This window comes from Gouania willdenowi, chromosome 18 (genome assembly GCF_900634775.1).
Source record: "Gouania willdenowi chromosome 18, fGouWil2.1, whole genome shotgun sequence".
NCBI lineage: Eukaryota > Metazoa > Chordata > Actinopteri > Blenniiformes > Gobiesocidae > Gouania > Gouania willdenowi.
This window is the reverse complement of record NC_041061.1, coordinates 13,864,389-13,886,438: the sequence shown is the minus strand read 5'-3', so window position 1 is coordinate 13,886,438 and position 22,050 is coordinate 13,864,389. Positions and strand designations below refer to the sequence as shown.

The window sequence follows — 22,050 nt, the reverse complement described above, 5'->3', positions numbered from 1 at the left end:
ATTATAAACTATAGAGTAGAAATATTTAAAATGATCAATTTCCTGCTTAAAAAACACCATTTAATTTCAAATATATTGGTGCTTGGAGGAGGTTTGTGCTTTGACTGTTCTTGTTTTTATATTGTGTCTAAATTATGTATGTAATACATTAATTTTATTACGTTTTATGATATCAACTCCATTTCATATAACATTACTTATTGTTGCATCAATAATGTAATAATTTATGATAATGTATTTACAATACACAATCATATACATATTTAAACTTATTTGTATGGTTGGCAAGTTGTATAATTATTATCATATAATTACAAAATTGGCAGATTAGGTTTGTCACTATCGCGCAACAACAAAACCAATCTGAATCACCAATCAGTGGTTTCTGCAACGTTAACCCTTGTGGATTTGAAAACATGATGGTTTTTTTAATGGCCGTGGCTATGGATACGTTCAACGCCACTCTATGCATACGCAGTGCCCCTTATTGGCCAGTTTAGGTCACGTGATAGGTGCGCCACGTGACTTAAAGTTCCGTCAGTTGTATTTTAGCTCATATTTATTTTTTAGCTACCCTGCTAACCCCCTTTTTTTTAGCCCTATCCCTAACTCGCGAAATACCCTCAAATGTTTATTTTTGTCTGATATGTATTTTTAAAGGTGGAATTTGCCGTGTTGAATATGTTAAAATGAAAAAAATTTCAAAAAGTGGGATTCGAACCTACGTTAGCGGAAAGAAGAATCCTTGACTCCCACAGTCTTGGGGGGGCTATGGCTACGTTTAACGTATCTCTTGACACTTTATCCTTTTTGAATTGAGGAAAGAATCATTGATCAAGACATTTAATAAATATGTGAAATTAAAATGTAAAACCATTTCAAGTTGATTAATGCAATACTGAATAATCGAGCTAGGGTCCCAAACGACTTGTGATGAATACTTCTACCCTAAAAAAAGGCAAGCTGGGAATTTGGACACATGCATAGAATAATAGATCTATGCCAACGCTCTTTGAACCACACAGTCTATTTCTTTATTCGTGATGCTTTTTTTATGGTCCAGTTTATCACAGATGCCCCAAAAAAAGCCTCATTGGAGATTCTTGATGTGCACTGTCTTATTCTTATTCCTCATTAGCATACACACCATTTCATATTCTGGCATAACCCTCACCCGCACCACTAAACAAGCTCTGTGACTGAAAAGGGGCTAAGCTGATTGAACAGTGCATATTCATGATTAGAGCTCAGTAGGAAAAAAATAAATAAATAAATCCCCACACAGTTGTCGAAACTGCTCCCTCGCCGTCCCGAGTGAAACACAATTAGGAAAGATGGTGTTAAATGAAAATGTGAAGTGTACAATATTGTGAAGGTGAAGCAGAGCAGGAAACGCTGTTTATTGCTGAGAGGTTTTAGGACTGCACTGGTTCACAATAGCATTATATTGGTTTTTTTGATTGAACATTTGGAATGCTGGCAGGGAAAGAGTTTTGCTGCGGAATATGAAACGCAAATTATTTCATTAGATTCTTTCTCCCGACGTTTCTTTTGGGGTGTTTTAAGTGAAACGACAGCCAACACGGTTCGTTATCCTGCTGTAAAAGCAAATTTCAGTGCGTTTAGAGGAGATAATTGGTGTGCGAAAGAGAAAAAGAAATACAGACATCCAATGTCCTTGTTATTACCATCTGTGACATTTTCTCAGTCGAAGAATTAGCATACATTACAACTGATCTAACGCTTCTGTTCTCCAAGTCAGTGGTTGTCAAACTTTTATTTTGTATTTTTAAATCCAAGTACTCCCTGTGTCCGACTACAACATTTTACTCAATTCTATTAAAAAACAAGCATAGATCATAATGATGTGATAACGCACATTTTAAAGGATCTCATTTTGTCAATAAGTGGAATGGAACAAGATTTAGTGCCTCCTGAATAGATTTATTCTGATAGTTTTTATCATTAAATCATGGCTAACTCTTGTATTTTCATTTCTATCACAATTTAGTCTGTTTTTGGTGTCATTTTGTGTATTTTGTTGTATGTTCTTTTTATTATTCAGTACATTTTTCTCTTACTTTGTGTGTTTTTGTTGTAGTTTTTGTGTGCTGTTGGTATTATTTAAATTATTCTCCGTGTGTGTGTGTTTCCTGTGTCGTTTTGTATGTTTCACTGTTTTTTTTTGTGCATTTTCGAGTGATCTTGTGTATTTCTCTCCCATTTTGTGTGTCTTTGTTGTCGTTTTGCGTGTTGCTTTTAATAGTGTTTTTTTTTCTCTTAGTGTGTGTGTTTTTGTTGTCGTTTCATGTATTTAGTTTTTTCTGTTATTTTTATTATTCAGTATATTTTTCTCTTATTTTGTGTTTTTGTTGTCATTTTGTGAGTTGCTGGTAATATTTGATAAGATCATCATTTTTTAACTATTCTCTCTCTCTCTCTCTCTCTCTCTCTCAAGTGCCCCCTGTAGTGCGATCGCGTACCCCTTGGGGTACCAAAATTGTTTCCTTGCAGCCCTGTTGGGATTTTTTATTTATTTTTTTTTCTAGATGTTTTTGAATGTCTTTGGGTGTCATACACAGCTCAGCGAGCAGCATCCACCTGTAACAGGAGGATCTGTGTCACACATGCCAAGGTGTAATAAAGGAGCCACAGGGCGATGCGCACTGGCATCCGGCGAGAGCCGAGTGTGTGACTGACGCACCGGTCCAGCGCCACTGGAGCCGTTTGGCTGCTCGTCACATTTAGGACCTTCAAACAACCACTGGTGCAGAATGGCCTAATAGCTTTGTTTCGCGTAAGGGAGAAGCGTTTCCACTAGTAACGTAGAATTTTTTGGGATTAATGACCAGTATAATTATGACCATTTCATTCAACTGGTTTCTGATGCTTATCTGATGCAGCATTTCATTACTGGTATGGTAATTAATACATATTAATGTATTTTTAAGGAAAAACACCCCCCCCAAAAAAGTACCCAGATACAAAAACTAATAAAACAAAAAAATAAACAAAATATAACATACATACACTCATAAATATACATATATTTAACAAAAATATAAACGCAATGCTTTTGTGATTAGATATCATGCGTATTGTACAGATGTGCCTCAGGGTGGCCACAATAAAAGGCCACTCATTTTACCATTAAAAAAACACAACCCAAAATAAATCTAGGGGTATAGTTAGTGACACAAAAAAGGTTCAAATGCCCACACCAAAAATATTAAAACCTATATTTTCATTGATTAGGAAGCCTAACAAGAACACCAATAGATAGGAGAAAAAAAATAGTATTTTACATCTGATTTATGACCCGTTTCTGAGGATAAAAAAACAATTGTAATTTAATTGTAAATGGAAAAAATGCTTTCACTATAATCGTAATTGAATTGTAATTTAACATGGGTAATTGGAAACTTAATTGTCACACAAAAATATTCTTCCAGTGAAGGAGAATCAATCTTCGTGTTAGTTGTGTAACATACAATGCCATATTGTGTTGGCATTTTTGTTCGCAATTGATATGTTTTAAAAGTTTTTCTTATGCAATGTTTATTTATATTTTTTACATTACTAGTGAAAAACTGATAAACAACAAATGATTTTAAGACAAGGGGGAAAGCTACAATGGCCTCATGTAAAGGCTTTTCAATATTTGCGAGTGGTGAAATAACCAAAAGTTGGGGTCCAAAATAAAAATAGTTTTCTATCACAAGAAAGAGTCATCTTTATACTATAAAAATTTTTTCTTACATTCACACATGCAGTTATGGGCCAATTAAAATAGTAAAAAAAAATATATATTTTTTTGGATTTCAAGAGACTGTCACCCAGGAACCAATTAGTGATTAAACAGTCTATGTACATAGCTCTAAGATGATCAAATTACAGGTAGTTGAGGCATATGTATGTTAGAGCCCCAAACCCCGAGAAACTTTATTTCCAGTTCTGAAGTGCTGCCATGTCCACCAGATATATGTATAGCAGATATTTTTGTATATTCTGAGAGAGTAGGTGGAGCTGTATTACTGTACCAAATTTGAGGTTCCTATATGCTGTCATCTTTGAGTTATTGGAGGCTGAAAACTAGGGACGCACAAAAATCGCCACACGTTCCCTCACTAAATTGGCCATGTCTCAAAAACTAAAAATGTAAAGTGTGCTTATTGAATAATCACGGAACAATTGGTAAAACTTTCAGACCAAAGTCCTGAAAATTTGCTCCAATGACGTGGAATGACTGAAGAAGGTCAAATCTGAGCTCTCAGATGAGCTCAATGCTCACCTAGCTCAGCTGTGACTTTATGAAAGGACATACTGCAACCTTTTCCCACACTTACCTGTGATTTATGGTGTTCAGATGTGTTTCCCCCATGAGGCCCAGCAGGGCCCCCACTGGTTGCAACTATCTGGGCAGATGGAGCTGAGTCACGTGTGGTTGTGATTGAACAAGCCTCGGGACGGTCGTAAAGTCGCTCCATAGAGGAAGGTGTAGTCCATAAACGGACACTTTCATTGCCGTGCAGGGACGAATGAAGCGCTGAGTGTACATGTTCTATCAGATAGTTGTTAAAGTAGTCGAATGGTGATGGGAACTGTACATGGAATGAAGGTGTATGGTGCAGTCGCAACATGTTTGTCAATGTCAGCTCGCACCATGTTTGTTTTAATTGAACAATAATTGCAAACAGCAAGTTGTATAGAATATTAGCTGCTCCTTTATGGGGCGCCGATTGTAAAGTGACACATGCTGAGATAAGCAACTTTTAACAACATCTAGCAACAAACCACGTTTAAAAAAAACATATGCGAATTTTTATTTTACTCGTTTTGATGAGATTTACACCAATGTTTGTTAAATAAGTGATATATTTTCTCTCATAAAAATGTAAATCTTAAATGATGAATCTAAATTGCCTTAATGAGTTTTTATTTTGGTACTTCTGGAAAATGTGCATATTAGCTATTAGCTAGATTTAACATTTAGATTTAACGTTTAGTATTTAGATATTACTTTTATATTTAACATTTATATTCAACATTTAAGATTGCCATTTAACATTTAGTATATAGATATTACATTTCTATTTAACATTTATATTTAACATTTATATTTAACATTTATATTTAACATTTATATTTAACATTTAGATTTAACATTTAGTATAAGGATATTACATTTAGATTTAACATTTGTTATTTAGATATTACATTTATATTTAACATTTACATTTAATATTGATATTTAGCATTTAGATTTAACATTTATTATTTAGATATTACATTTATATTTAACGTTTACATTTATGATTGACATTTAACATTTAGATTTAAATGTAATATTTAAGATTTTGAGTTAACATTTAAATGCAACATTTAGATTTAATGTTTAACATTTAGCATTTAACATTTAAGGACAAAAAAAAAAGGCATTTAAACGAGGTTAGACTGAATTAAAATACAGATATTGACAAAAATCGAAAAAGCACAAAGAATTGGAGGTATGGTGTGGTGTGGTAATGATGGCCGTCAGCGGAGGGGACAAATTGACATTACATTTTTATGAAAAAAAATCTTACAAATATTACTGTAAATCTTGTCAAAAGTAGCATCTGTTTATTTTAGCAGCACAACTTTAATCGGCGCCCCATACTCCTTTACCTGTTCAGTGCAGTAAGAAAAAAAAAAAAAAACAACTGCAGTTTTCCTGTTAATACACTATAGTGCATTAAAGTCTTGGTGTTTACTGCTTTTCTTTGCAGCTCCACTGCTGAATGAACACGTTTACATGTTTACAATTTATCTCGTTCTGATTGGTTTTCCCCCCCCCACTGAAACTTAATGAAGTCCATTTTCTTGTGTTTTCCCACAATTTCATGTTCCTTTAAAATAATGTCGCTCCCGCTTGCAGGACTTGAATGGCTTTCCATAAAAAGCTACTGGAAGCTGCTGCACAGTTTCCTCCAATAACACAAACTCTCAGCAGGCAGCCATCAAATAGACTGGATCATCACTGCCTGGTGTGATGATTTCTTTCTTTTTCCTTTTTTTTTTTACCTCCCTCTTTAGGTAAACAAAGGTCTGAAAAGTATGGAAGCCCGTTTCCGCCACTAAAAAAAAAAAAATAATCACCAAGGAAAGTCATAATTATGAGAAAGAAAGTCATAATTATGAGTTAGAAAGTCATAATTATGAGATAGAAAGTCATAATTATGAGATACTTAAATTTACAGCAGCTTGTTCATGTGGTGAGCTGACAAGATGGCTGATAAGACTATCAAAGGCTACTTTAGACGGGGCTTTACAAATGATGAAATACTTTGTTTGCTTGCAAATTCACATATAAATATGCTGAGTAAAGGCAACCTTGAAAAGATACTAAGCAAAAAGAGGCTCTGGCATCGAAAGGATCAAACTGGTGTGGCTGAAGTAGTACGATTTATTGAACAACAAATGGAGATTTCTGGTCAGTGTCATGGGTGCAGATGGATGTACCAAAAATGTTTCAAACTCATAATTATGACTTTACTATCTCATAATTATGACTTTCCTATCTCATAATTATGACTTTATTTCTCATAATTATGACTTTCCTTGGTGATTTTTTTTTTTTTTTTTTTTTTGTGGCGGAAACGGGCTTCCATAGAAAAGTGTATTGGCAAAAGACGAATGCTTTGTTTTGAAGCATGCTCTGACACCTTGCAGAGTACTGGCGACAGGCCGCGTGTTGCGTCATGGAAACGAAAGAAGGATGTCTGCTCTCTGTTATTTACATTAATTCTTTTTTTTTTTTTTTTTTTTTGTCCCGAGCCTCAAAACATTGATTGTAATTCTGGATTGCATGTAACGTGTAGCAGTGCAGTGGAAGCTCTGGTTTAAAAGAATGCAGCGTGCAGTTTCAAAGCCTGATAACTGTAGATTTTTTCTAAAGTAAATATAAGCACTAAAGAGTCATCATCCAGTGTGTACTGTTTGTGTTTCTGTAGCTCATAGGCGCCCTCTGCTGCACAAGGTGCCTTAGTACACATATCAGTGTACTGTGGAGATAAACTCCATGATCTATACATAATTATTTACTGCTTGTTAAGGTAAATCATGTGTGACTATTGGAAAGGTGTGTAGTTTTATTTTTTTATTATCGAAATACACTATACATTTAAATACACTTTATATACACAAACCGCATTTTGTTTTTTACACATTTTTTTCAAAATAGCACACACTCATGCACACATACACTTGTTTTTGCTTTTTAACTCACTAATGTTTAAAAATATGAGGAATTTAAAGAAAAATGTTTTATGTCTATAACCCATCTGTCAAACTCAAGGACCGTGGCCCAAATCCAGCCCTTTAAAGCTTCAAATTTGGCCCGCAGGAGAAAATGACAGTGAAAACATGAATTATTGTGTAAATAATTGATGCCACAAATTCACAAATTTATGGGTCTTGCTTTTTTCCTTGGTTTATATTGCATGAATGCAGTAATTTTTAATTGCTAATTGTGAAATGAACTCTCAGTTTTGTAATTTCTCCAAAATAATTGCACAAACTTCCTCTAAATTACACAGAAATTGGTTAGAAAATCAAACTGGTCCATATTTGGCCCCTGAACTAAAATGAGTTTGACGTCCCTGGTCTATAATTTTTAAATACTTCTTCCATGCAGGGATCTGCTCCCCCTTAGTGGTTCTCGAGAGGTACTACCTTATCAGACATTATTGATCCCAATGGAGACATTGTTTCCTCATTCCCCTTCCTACTAACGACAACTGCAATTTATAATATTCTCTGCATCTTAAATAATGAACATTATGACACATGCTTATCGTCAAACTAAATGTCACTTTTTCCCATCCTGACTCTAAGGGGTTCAGTTTATGCACCCTCTCTTGCATTTTCTTTAAGAAATACAGTTTGTCTACTTAAATCTGGTTTCAACGCTCCCCAAGATCAGTAACACGTGTGCCAACTGTTGACTTTTGTCAGTTTGTAGAATATCCAAAATTTGTATTTCAATGTAATGCTTGTATTACGATATCATGTAAATCACTTGTATCAAACTCAAGGCCCGGGGGCCAAATCCGGCCCTTTGGAACGTCAAATTCGGCCCGCAGGAGAAAATTAAAATGACAGAAAAAACATAAATTATGGTCCAAATTACCAAATAATTCAGTTGTAGATAAATCAGCTCAGAAATCTAAATACACACATTCAATGAAACTCAACAATGTTTGAAGGATCGCAATTTCCCTATGCTTTTTTCACATGATTGCAGTCATTTTAAATTTTAAAGAATACAATTTTCCTGAAATGATATCACCTAATTTCCGCATATAAAATATAGAATTGGTCACAAAATCAATGAATTGCGAAAGAGAAAATCCTGCTGGGACTGTTGTCCTTCACTAAATGCTTGGATATTGTTGGTGCTTTACGTACTTTATACGTTGCATAAAGACATTAATGTTGAAATCTAAATAACACGATAAAATCCTCCAACGTTATAAAGATTAGATTCAGTCACCTGTGTTGACATGGCTGTAAAATGCATACAAGTAGTCTCTGCTCATTGTTTTTTTTTTTTTTGTACTTTGGATGAATGAGGTCTTTTTTGCATATTAAACAAAGAAGAAGTAGATTTCTACTTATTATACAAGAGTCTGTGTGTTTGGAACATTCCAACTCAATGGCTGTAATTGTGATGATCATAATGTGTGGGATTGTTCTTTTAAAACACAAAACAAAGACTGGCAACATGCCTGGTTGGTAAAAAAAAAAAAAAAAATACACTCAAAGATGTTGTCTCGTCTGTTATAAGGTTTCACTGACCATATTTGTCTTGAAGTTGATCAGAATAACATCATATAAGTGTTTAAGTATGTGTAAAGCAAAGCACGTGTAAATATTTCAAGTGGTTATTGTTTCTTCAAATGTTCTGAGGCCTATACTAGTTGTTATTTTTTTAAAGTCTTTGACTTCATCTCATTTTCTTTCTCAATAAAGTTAATCACTGTTTTAAAATTGTTTTCCCAAACAAACTGCAACATGTGAGGAGACATTTGCTTATTTCATCCATAAGTGTCTAAGAATGCAGACATTCATTTATTTTCAATAATTTTCTTGTTAAGCGCATGTGTCAAACTCAAGGCCCGGGGGCCAAATCCAGCCCTTTAGCACAACAAATTCGGCCCGCTCGAAGTAAAAATGAGCCTTTTTGTATATTTTTGTGCGTTTCTCTTATCGTTTTGTGTACTTTTTTGTCTAAATATTGTTTCGTTTTTTGTTTTGTTTTACTCATTTAGTATATTTTTATTATAAATACCGGCCATTGCCCGCTAGTAACGTCCAGATCTCGCTCGTCCGGTCTAAACAGTGAACGGTCAAACAACAGTATTTGGAAGCCATTAACAAAGTTTCAGGTCACAAACACACATGTATACAGATGAGCAACTAATTCAGTTGCAGATATCTCAGCGTCTCCAAACACCAAAAATCAATTAAAATCCACAATATTTGCAGAGCTCAGTTTTCCACTTATTATATTGCATGACGGCTGTCGTTTTAATCTGAAATTGTTGAATTAGCTCTCAATTTTTTTCCAAAATCTGGCAAATTTATTGAAATTATTCCACAAAATTTCTCCAAATTCCCAAAATCAGAGAAATGTAAGTGAAGTTTCCTGCAGGGACTGATATACTCACATATTTCATCATTTAATTATATAATTTATATGTGGAAGTGCAAACCAGGTCACATTCATGTTGAATTTGCTCTTTTTCTACACAAAAAATTGTGGCACACGTAATGTCAAACTGGTCCATATTTGGAGTTTGACACCCCTGCTGTATAGCGTGTATTAGACAGATTCCATAAGAACTTAAATCCTGTAAAACTACCTAACTCGACACTCACCTCACTTTTAACGATTTTTTTTCCTTTGGCAATCATTTCCAACACTGTGATGAAAACCTAAGCTGTCCTTTAATCAGCTGTATTTCCACGTCTGGATCTAACAGCTGCCTCTGCATTGCTCATTTAAATTAGGAGTCTAAAATTATCTGATGCTACTACACTATAATGGAGTGAATCATCCTCACAGTCATCATATTGTAACTGCATATCGACACTGGCTGCATGGCTTCCCTTTACTGGCTGCAGTATCTGGAGTTATTGGCGTTATTGCTGCCAGCTCACCTTGCTTTAATATTTGAGCTTTTCCTCTGAATTCCTGCATTTGTGATGCTGCAGTATTCTATTATTGTATGCCATTACACAATCTGTATTAAGCATGAAGGGGGCTTATTATGTATGGTACAAAGACCTCATTTAAAATACTTTATGGTCTTTTTAATTATTCAAACTGGGATTTGATCTGCAAACACAACATTCTGCAAGAATGCTTTGTGATTTCAGATGTAATGACATGCTGCTTCAACTGTGTAACAGAAGGCTATTAGAAATAATTTATTTTGTTTTGTATTGAGAAGACTGCTGAGTTTTTAATTCTGGCTTTTCTGTGTTATGTTTGTTATTTTACCCAAAACTCGCTACATTTAAAATACCACAACGCTTTATGACTTGATGTGTTGATGAAAATAATTGAACCAGTTTTGCAGACACATACCGACATATTGAAAAATAAAGAATGTTTACTAGAATATTTTATCATAATGAATTTAATGATTGTATGAAATTGTGAGGATGTTCCATTGTTTTCCAAAAACAGCGTAAGGCAAGGCAAAGGCAAGGCACATTTATTTGTATAGCACACTTCATACACAAGGCAACATTCAGCAGCTTAAAAATCAATAAGAACAAAGTGGCACATATTGTGCAGCTGTTTGTGAATAAATGTGCCTGTGTGGCATTTTGCATCAGCAAATTTACCCTGGCATTTTCTTTCTGGTAAGAGTTTATTGAGTTAGATATATTAGGATTTATATTGTATAACGGTATTATTAGAAAAATATAAAGAGATGAGTTTTGGTTCATATTGCCCTGCAGCCCACTCCATCAACGATATTTACTGTTACACATCTCTGATGTGGTAGATTTCTGGAGAACAACCTGTAGGACAACATCCATCCATCCATTCATTTTAATACCCGCTTATTCCCGTTTAACAGGGTCGCGGGGGTCTGCCGGTGCCAATCTCCGGCTCTCATAGGGCGCTGGGCGGGGGTACACCCTGGACAGGGTGCCAGTCCATCACAGCTGTAGGACAACAGTTATTCATATTCACCATCACAGCCTGACACCAAGTCTCTGTATCTGATACTTTGGTAGAAAACATGTTGATGTGATTTAGCTGAGTTTTCAGCCTTTTTAACCCTCCTATTATCCTTGTGGTCAATTTGACCACATTACGTGTTTATCATTCCAAAATATATATATATATATATGTGTATGTGTGTATGTGTGTATATGTGTATATATGTATATGTGTATGTGTGTATGTGTGTATATGTGTATATGTGTGTATATATGTATGTGTATATATGTATGTATACGTATCTGTATATATATATATATATGTATGTATACGTATCTGTATATATATATATATATGTATGTATACGTATGTGTATATATATGGTTTTTTTTTCTTCATTATTTACAATTTTTCCTAATTTGATAGGTACGATTGATTAAGCATGAAATTATACTGATATTTTTTCATTGTGCTGAACACATATTGCACGCATTGGTGTTCCTCTGGGGTCAATTTGACCCCAAGCTTTTTTTAGCTGTTTTACGTCCCTATTGACCTGATGGTAACGCTACAGGAAAGGTTATGTCATCACCACAACCAATAGGGTTTATACTCTAGTGGTCATTAATGTTGTCAATAAATTTAAAAAGATTTGGATGAAAACTATTGAAGATAAATTAATTCTAATTTAAAAGTTTGGCCTGATGGTGGCGCTAGAGAACAGGTCATGGTTTCGTTATCAAGGGTTTATTCAACAAACAAACAAAGTGCCTGACACAAAAACTTGGTCAACAAATTTATGAAAGTCATTTTCTGGAGGCAAATAACCCTGGGGTCAGATTGACCCCAAGGGTAAAATGTGTTAGTAGTGTTTGAGAATAATAGGAGGGTTAATGAGTGTTTTTTATTTTTATTTTTTTCAAACAGGCGTATTTATGAGTTCAAAGTCACATCTTTGCATTTTGATCAATGGACTCAAATTATTTTTAATGTTTGCAACCAGTGGAAGATGGTCCAGCAACTAGCTGGACTCCAAAGGTGGAAGGTCATGACTCTGTGTAGCTGTGGGGTTTGGTCAGAATGTTATGGAGGCACGTTCACTCATTGAAACTGTGTTTTTTTAAAGTTCTATCTGGATGCGGTGGTGAGAAGTTCCCAGTGTAGCTCACCATCAGTCTATACTGGTTAAAGATAAGCACTGGCTTTTTCGTTCAGTTTCGCTCGCGGCTTTAAATTAGCGCGCATATTTTAAATCAGCACTTGTTTGCTTTCTGAGTCCTGTTGGAGGCAATGGGAGAAAGCCCACTAACAAACAGGAAGCAGCCTATTAGAGTGGGTGCAAATTGATACTTGATTGGGATGGTTTCTGCATCAGGCTGCTGTCAAACTGTAGTTCAATGTGTGTGTGTGTGTGTGTGTGGGTGGCTCAAAAAGCACAGAAATCCTTCAAACTTTTGCTTGTTGTCTCTCCCCAGGCTATTTTTCATCTCGATAGCAAAGGAAACCAATTGAAATTGTGTGGGCATCAAATAGTTGTGACCAGGTGACCTTTTTTTTTTTTTTATATACCTGGGATCTTTGTAAAACTTGGTGTGTTTTTACCAGATGAACAGCCTCAGGGCAGGCTTTGAGCTGGATATTCAGGTTAGATCAAAATGAACTTTTACTCGGAGCAGAAGAGTCACCTCTGGGTAGGAATACTAATGTAGGACTGCACGAAAAATCTTATTCCGTGCATTCAAATGTAAAAAACTATTTGGAACCACTGAGACAGAAGTAGTTTTTTTGTATTGTTCTGCAATCCGTGCACTGTTTGTTCTTTAGTTATTCCGTTTTAAAACATCAAAAACCAGTGTTTTGTTTTGAAATGTAAACAGCAATGGTGAAATCTTGTCATGTCTGTGAGATATTTAGATATTTATGGGAAAATTAGAGCGAGACCTTAAGCAAATTCTGAGCGAACAGGACCAGAACTGAAGTCAACTACACCTGGTTTTCTTTCACAGGTCTCTAAACAAAAGGACGGTTGAGGATTTATTTCAGCAGTTTTCAAGTTCTGCTCCTGTTTGTGGATGTCTCAGTAAAAATCTGTTCACGTTTGTTTTGTGTTGTGGTGTTGCGGTCCAAATACTATAAAAATAAATAGGTGACTGACTATCAACTCTGAGGCCGGTGTGAGAAACAATAGATGTTGGAACTTCTACAATTTGACACTTTTGCAAAAATAATTACACAGATATTTTTTTGCATGTTTAAATACCGTGAGACACTAACTTCTTGATCACATGGAACAAGGAGCACCAGGAGCGTCATTACACCACCTCTGCTTCCTTTAATCACATATGTGAATGCTTTTTGTAACATCCATTTAAAAAAAAAAAAAAAAAGATTTATGCATGTCTTAATAACATTTCAGTTCACCAGTTTGTGACTTATGCGTTGCTCCTTTTTTTGTACGGGAGAAAAAGTATGCCCCCGTCTATGGGTCCGCTTTGTGTGGTGAGCTTAAAACATGAAGCTCTCGTACTGATTTACCTGTAAATATCCAAATATCACACCAACAGAACAAGATTTAATTTAAAACAGGAAAATGCTGCTGGTCTGGTTTTTCTGTAATTATGTTTAAGTCAGTAAGACAAAATAACCACATGTTATCTGGATTTGATTTTAAAACAGAATAACCAAAGAACTAACAGTACACAGATTTTCTCTCTGAGCTTTTATTGGATTTTTCATTAAATATAATCGCAACATCTGATGAAGCCGATAATGAATATAATTAATTTACTTCAATGTCCTCTTATTCTTGCCGTGGGTTGAGCAGAATGTTAATTTTGTGAGATAACTGTGTTTGTCTAAAATGACTCGTCAGCATAACTAGGCAGAATAAATAGTTGCCGGTGATTATTTGTGTACGTAATCTGAATAAAACACCAGCTCGTGTTGTCCACACAGTACGAGTTTCTCCCCCACCCATTCCCAGCAGAGGATGTAGTTTAAGTGTAGCTAGTTTATCTACTGCATGAGCTCCCTCCCCTCTTCCTCTCCTCTAGTTACTCCCTCTCTATGTGAGGAGCGTGCTGTACGGATGTACCATCCTCCACAGCCTTGGATTTAACGTCCGCTTCGATCACTCATTTATTCTAGATGCTCAACTTCCACAAAAAAAGTGGCTTCTCCAGACCAAAAATAAGCCAACAACAAATGCTGGAAAACAAGAGGAGGGAGCAGGTCTGCAGAGCATGAGTGTATCTAAACTCCTGCCTCTTCCACCCACTCCCACGCTGCGAGGTACAGCCCACCTATCCTGGCTGAATATAAAGGAGGAGAAGTTTGGACTGCAGATTTGATTTTGGTTTGGTTTTTGGACACGAGACTGCCAGCATCTTATTTGACAGGTTTTTTTTTCCTCTTCGTTTTCCACTCTAAAACCACTGAAGTGTAGGCGTCAAAGTGTGTGAAATCTAGCAGGACGTTCAGATCACTAAGCGTGAAAGTCTGGAGGGCAACATGGGAGCTTTGATGGTCATCTTCTCTATTCAGCCTAAACAAAGACGCAGGACAACAGGTAGGCATGTCGGAAACCCAAACTCTTTAACATACCTCTGATGTATTTAGTTTTTTTTGCGAAAAGGAAAAAAAAATTTTACATTTTAAACATACCTCTGCACTGATTCGTATTTATTTGAGAAAGCGTACAGAAATTTCCACTTATCTTTTTATCCTCCTGTACTAAAATCATTGTTGCCACACCAGCAGTCCATAAAATTGAGTGAAAATTGGCTGAACTCCGCAAACTTGTTTCTCATTTGCATTTCCCAGTATTGCATTTATTCTAAAATCACACCCACGTGAACACACACATGCAGTCTGCTGCACAGATTCTCTGTCTTGTTCCACATTTTTTCAATTTCCACCCCTTTCCGTAAGAAGAAAACACATTTGCCTTTGATTAAAATGAAATATGTAATGACCTCTGATAATACTTGGTGGTGACATTAGCTGTGAGATGTTCTATTTAGTGGTTACGTGGGAGAAAGGTAGAATAAATGACACTCAAACCGTAATAAGTCATGATTCACTTGGGTATTGTTTGGGGGCTTGAAAGCAAAATGAATGAGGGACTCCTTGTAGCTCTCTTAAGCAATGGATCAAATGGCAGACAGCTCTGTGTGCTGTAAGCACATTTCACCAAGACCTAGAAACGAGAACATTGGATCCAGTCTTTATACATTCACCAATAGTACAAATGGGAAAAAAACAAGGAATAGACAAGCCTTTGATTAGTAGTAACTGATTTAATTAATAAAGGAGTACCCTTATACTTTTGGAAAATGTTTTAGATTGACAATTCAAACTCCTCTGTGGATTTATGCAGAGTTAAATAAGGTCTTCACTTGCCTTGCTCAAGCTTTTGGTAAATTAGTAAAGTTTGCTTAATGAGTTTTTAGCGAACTCTTAAAAATTGCTTTAAATCAGTGATTCTCAACCATTCTGTGAGCCCAGCCTTACTCCTGAGAGAGAAAAACACCAATTTTGAACCTGGAATTATATATTTTTTTGCACTCATTGAGCCTCTTTCTCATTTAAAGCCAAAACATGCATCTAAGTAACCATAACATTGGTTTTATTCCACAAATGTAAAACAATTAATGGTGCAATTTATTTATTTATTTATTAGTTTTAAAGTATAAATATGTAGATAAAGTTTTTTGTCCTTGATAAAAAATAAAATAAAAACAAATCAAGATCTTAACATTTTTTATATATTTTTTGGAGGCTTACGTTAACAACTTACCAAAATTGGGTTTGTGGTTCACTTTTGTGTCTCTATAGTTACAATGTGAGATATTGGGAGTTTTTAGACTGTGGCTGTGTTTGAAATGACAAACTCGGTTCTATACACAAACTCAGTGGGTGTATATACTGTCTAGTCTACTATATATTATAAGTATGATTAGGATGATGACCCTTCCCACTGAAGTATACTCCCAAGTTTCCCAAGATGCACTTTTGAACCTACAACAAAAACCGGAAGCACATTTAGGCTAAATATCTCGCGTATACACAAATATCTCGCGTATACACAAATATCTCGCGTATATACATTTCATTTGTGTTGACGTATGATCTCAACATAATCAAGTCAACAAAAAATGTCTTTCCCTTAAACTTGATGAAATTGTCATTTGTCTCTTGTTTTTGTGTGGAGTGCTCCCACACTTTAGAGACTTGCAGATCTCTTTTTTTTTTTTTTTTTTTTTTTCCGTAAACTTTTCCTAAGAGTTGGGCAGCGCCAACTGACGCTCCCAACTTTATGCTTTGGGTAACCATGGCAACAGTTAACGTGCTGAAGTCAGGCCAGTGGCGTATAATGGAAATAAGTCTGGGAGGAGCTCAGTGCACCAAAGAGCGAACAGCAGACCCAGTGCCTCCGGTAACACTAATTAAACAATGCATCCACTCATTTTCTTAATCAGAAACTATTCTATGAATCGTTTCAGGCCTTTTTGAAGCCTTTTGGTGATACGCTTAATGCTGTAGCTGAGACCAAAGCTTGAATATAAAATATTTGGCCCTAAGAGTGACTTTTAATGTAATGCGTCAGAAATACTTGGTTTTAACCGCTGAAGCTGCTCACTGAATTATGAGTTTCTCTTATTTGGTGCCCAGCAAATATCGTTATTAACATATTCAGCCACAAAAGGCTTGATACAGTTTTTGTACATCATGTGCCTCAGCATAATGACTCTGAAAATCAAATATATAGTCCATCACTGGGAATTTTCTGCCTGGTGTGAAAGCACACTGGTCAAATGAGTCTCCAGGGTTCTTTGGTTTTAACTTTGATCTTGTTTCCAATTGATCAACTTTAATTGTGGTCTTAAAAAAAACCTTAAAGAAAAATTCCAATGATTTGTAGCACATGCATCTTTGCGTCTGATCATTTCTTTATATTCTATTCCTGTATTTTTTTCGTAGGAACTGGTTTGAAAGAAACGCAGTGAATAGGCATCAACACAAGAACAAAAGACTCGCTGTTGTACTGACATCTTTCTCCTGTTGAATACAGACTGAGTCATATGAGGCTTTTTATGTAAGAGTGAAATAATAAAGTACATTAGTGCTACTCCACTACCCACACTATTGCTTTCAATTAATTTTCATAGCTGCACTCGTCTACATGAGAGGAGACAATGGTCTACAAACTTTAGCTCCTCACTGCACCTTTAAGTGCACTGTGTTTGAAACGTCCCAAAGAACAGAGGGCTACTTGTATTATTGTTATTATGGCGGTGCTCGGTGATGCAATTGGTCGTGTATTTTCCGTCATTTCAATGCATTGCTTCTTGTGTTGTTGGGGCCCTCTATGAGTGGAGAGTGTGTAGGAGTGAGATCCTATTGGTGCACTCGAACAGGAGTCCTCAAAGGTAACTATCAAACATAATGACTCAGGCTATGATGGCCTCAGTATTCTAAGCTTTATGTGAGGTTTACAGTGGAAATGTATGAAAAGTCAAGGTGTTTAAAGAGCTGAATTTGACAGGAGTGCATTAATCATTTATGGAATGTAGCCACCCATGCTAATCAATATACCAATCTGATCTAAGTGGAAACAACCAACAACATAAGGAATTTAGATCCAGTTTCAACAGGAATCAAGCATAGCCTCATACAGAACAACGGTGTCTGATTTTGCTTTATTTATCATCTGAAGCCAATGGTTTGATTTATTTTACAGCTGAGCACATGGAATAAGTATTTTCATTCAATTCAATTCAACTTTATTTGTATAGCGCAATTTACAACAAAGTAATCTCAATGCGCTTATCAAAATATAAAATTCATAATAACAAAGAAAAAAGATCCACATGAATATAAATGGATCACCATTATTATCTATTGCAGTTAACCCTAGACAAGGCAAGGCAAATTTATTTGTATTGCGCCTTTCATACACAGGGCAATTCAGTGTGCTTTACATGATCAAAAAGTGCAATCGAAAATATTCAACAGCCTAAAAATCAATAAGAACAATAAAATAATCAGCAAAAACATGTAAAATCTGCAGTAAAAACTTTTAATCAACAATTATATGATTCAAAATCTCCGCCCGTACGCAGTAGAGAAAAAAAGTGCCTTTAACTTTGATTTAAATATGTTCACATTTGATGCTGACTTCAGCTCTGCTGGCAGTTTGTTCCACTTCTCTGCAGCATAACAACTAAAAGCCGCATGTACTCTGGGCTCAACTATCTGACCTGTGTTCATAGATCTGAGAGACCTGCTGGGTTCATATCTGACTAACATCTCACTGACGTATTCTGGACCAAACCCATTCACAGATTTACACACCAGCAGCAGAACTTTAAAGTCTATTCTGAGGCTGACTGGGAGCCAGTGTAAAGACTTTAAAAATGGACTAATGTGCTCTGACCTCTTTGTTCTGGTTAAGACACGAGCTGCAGCGTTCTGAACCAGATGTAGCCGTTTGATGCCGAGAACACTTTCGGTGGGTGATTTTTTTCACCTGATTAAATGTATTTAGGTTATTTTTGTGAAGTTGTTTGTCAGTGTGTTTTGGGTTCTGGGGTAGATTCAGCATCTTCTCTGATACTTTTGAAGGTGTGGATGTTCTCCTAATCCAAAGCACACTTTTTCCTACAGGCAGACGATTAGGTGATTTTCACCCGGCAATAGTGATAGAAATCTCTATGCTATCTTTATTTAGTCCAGTAGTTGTAAATAAATATCACTAAGGAAATTCATATGGTGATAAAAATATTTTAGTCAGGTGATCATTTTTATCCAATCAAAAAATGCGATTTTTTGTTGAAAAAAATGGAAAACCTCAAATGCCCCAGAACTGGGTGGACCAAAGAACAAGTTCCTACTTTCATTAATAAATTTAAAAAAATAAATAAATCTGATTTTTTTTTTTTTTTTTTTTTTTTTTTTTGGTCACATTCCCAATTTTTCAGTAATTTTTGTTAATATTTTTAGTCAATCAATCAATCAAGTTTTATTTCTAAAGCGCTTTACAACAACTAAAGTGGACCAAAGCTCTGTACACAATAAAAATGCAATTTAAAAACGGCATAGTATATATTTAAAAACAGACCGTTATCACTTATCAGTATTTTGCACAAGCTGTAATCTGTGTAAGGAGGTCTGATTGAGTCCAATATACAGTGCATTGCAGTAATCCAGTCGTGAGCTGATGAATGCATGAACAGTTTTTCCCAGGTTGCAGTGACTGAGGAGGCTTTGGATAAACTGAGGTGTGTCTGGGGAGTTTAGCGTAACAGGGAGGTAGATTTGTAGATCATCTGCATACATGTGAAAGGACACATTATGGCTAGAGATGATTGAACCCAGGGTCAACATGTAAAGTGAAAATAAAACCGGACCTAAAGTGGATCCCTGTGGTACACCGGAGGACAGAGAGGCTGTTCACCTATGGTAGTTATTTTTATTTTTCATTTTGTTAGGCATGGCATAGTTTAAAATAAAACTACTCTAGTTTGTCATAGTTTGACATATTTTGATTATAATTACCTTTTATTGGGTATAATTAATCAAGTAAAAATAATCCGGCGATAGTAATGGTGTTATTAGTTTTAGCTATAGTGTTGTAGGGGTGAAGTAAACTTTCCATTTTTTTTAGTTTTGCAAGTCTAATCTCACTTTGTATGGAAAATTAAAGACTTGTTTCATTGGAAAACCTTTTTCTCTGCTGTTATAAAGTGTAGTGGGCTTGATGAAGGAACATTTATACCATCCACTGCTCAAGTCCCAAGAAGAGGAAATCATCATGATGAGCATTTGCATGAACACCTAATAATGTATGCGCTTTGATACAGACTTTACAGTTAGATTTATGGCAGACGTGAGCCTCTCCCGAAATGATTTCATGATCAAAGTGTATATATATATATATACAGTGTGTGTGTGTGTGTGTGTGAATGAATGTCAGTGAAACTGTTTGCATTTTACTGACACTGACTGCTGACAAAACCCCCAAGAGAGGGTTTTAACCAAGCCATAATATACACTCTTTGGAAATAGCTTCACACTGCAGATGGCTGATGGTGATGATGATGATGGTGATGTGAAAGCAGCCTGAGGTTTATTTAGCCAGAGAAGTGGAATGTTCCCCAATGGCCAAGTTAGTCACTTGACCTGAATCCAAATAAGCAACATTAAAAAAAGAAAGAGGTAGACGTACCACAAGAGAATGCAAATGTTTCTTAGTAGAAAATCCAAAATAACAATTGCGTGGCTGATTATTATTATTATTAATAGTAGTTACTTTTTTTGTATGATGCACACTGCTGATCTGATTTTTATGTAAATACCCTTAAATTAATGCATATATTCTGCATTTGAAGCATATAACCTGATGTTTTAAAGTCAATATCAGGTCTGTATCATATAATCTTTGATATGTATTAATATAGTTTGGAGGATTCGCTCCGTCCGCACCAATTCTCTTTGGATCAGTCACATGTAATCTTTGTACCTTTCAAAGTCACTGTCATTATACCATGTAGCTTTCTCTGTTGGAAATTAGCATTTAAATTGGAAAAAAACCTAAACCATATCCATTGTCTTGGGCCTATGAGCTTGTTTTTTGTTTTTGTATTTTCTTATGTGTTGCATTGAAGTGTAGCGCTCATTGCAACAGTTTGTTCTCGTTATTAATCACGACATTCCTTTCAACCACAGTGACACAGTGTTTTTTAGATGGTTCAATAAAGAAAAAACGGGATTAATGATGTGACTTCTTTGTGCTGGAAAAATTCTGCAGGTGCACCAAAGTGGCCTTAGAGACACAGAGGCTGTCATAGAACATCCATAAATCTATAGACGCCTACAGTGTGAACAGATGCTCGGTTTCTTGTTTGAAACACCAGAATAAAAGGAACGAGATGAAACTAATTAAAAAAAATTCGCCCTGGCTTTTTCTGATAAGGTCAGTCCACTAAATTGTCAGCCATCGTTATTAGGTCAGTGATGCTTAACGTGGCTTTTTACTGTATGTCTTAATTTTTATTTTTATTCCCCCAGAACTCTTTAAAAGGGGGTTTAACCCCTCTTTTACCTATTTTCTTTGTCCCATTTTTGCCTCTTTTCAAAAAGTTTTTTCAGACGTTGGCCACCTTTTGCCAATAAAAATCCCTTTTTTCCTTTTTTTGTCCATTATTGTAAGTTATTTTTGACACTTTCATCCATTTTTTTGTCCTTTCTGTAATTCTTTCTTGTGCCACTTTTTATCCAAATAAGCTAACTTTTTAAATACCACTTGTTTCCTTTTTTTCTTGTTGTTCCACATTTTTACCTTATTTCACTATTGCTTGTCATATTTTGTACTTTTGCATTATTGTTTGCCACATTTTGCCCATTTAAGCTACCTTTTGCCATTAAAGTTCACCAGTTTCCTCTTTTCTTGCCCACTTTTTGAGCCACTTTTGGCCCATTTTAGTCATTTTTCACTCTTTTCTTGCAACGTTTTTTTGCCACTTTTGTATAATTTTTTGCCACCTATTATTATCATGTCTGCCTCCACTCGCTCGTCAAAAAACAAAACAAAAAAAAAAACCTAGTGGTCCGGACCGACCCACGACGGGCGCATCGAGACGATGCCCGGTATGCCAGTCCACCGCTTAACTAATTGCTGTTATATGATCACACACATTGTAAATATAAGGATAATAATCTTTATTTATAGAGCACTTTTCAAAAACAGGGTTACAAAGTGTTTTGCAGATAATTAAGACAATGTATGAGGAAATAAAGCAAGAAAAATGGAACATATAATCAAGATA

At 35.5% G+C, this 22,050-nt stretch overlaps 1 protein-coding gene across 7 annotated transcripts in view; it reads left to right on the top strand.

Annotated features, from left to right (window-relative positions):
* The window catches only part of kcnip4a (potassium voltage-gated channel interacting protein 4a), a 168,091-nt gene that overhangs the window by 78,659 nt on the left and 67,382 nt on the right, over positions 1-22,050 (top strand). Inside the window, exon 1 of one of the 7 annotated variants that reach the window (XM_028474276.1) lies at positions 14,302-14,789. The exons of the other annotated variants lie outside the window; for them this stretch is intronic. Coding sequence (XP_028330077.1) covers positions 14,732-14,789 — 58 coding nt within the window. The 5' untranslated portion in view covers positions 14,302-14,731. Of the gene's footprint in view, positions 1-14,301; positions 14,790-22,050 lie in introns of those variants that run through there. 7 annotated transcript variants of the gene reach the window in all.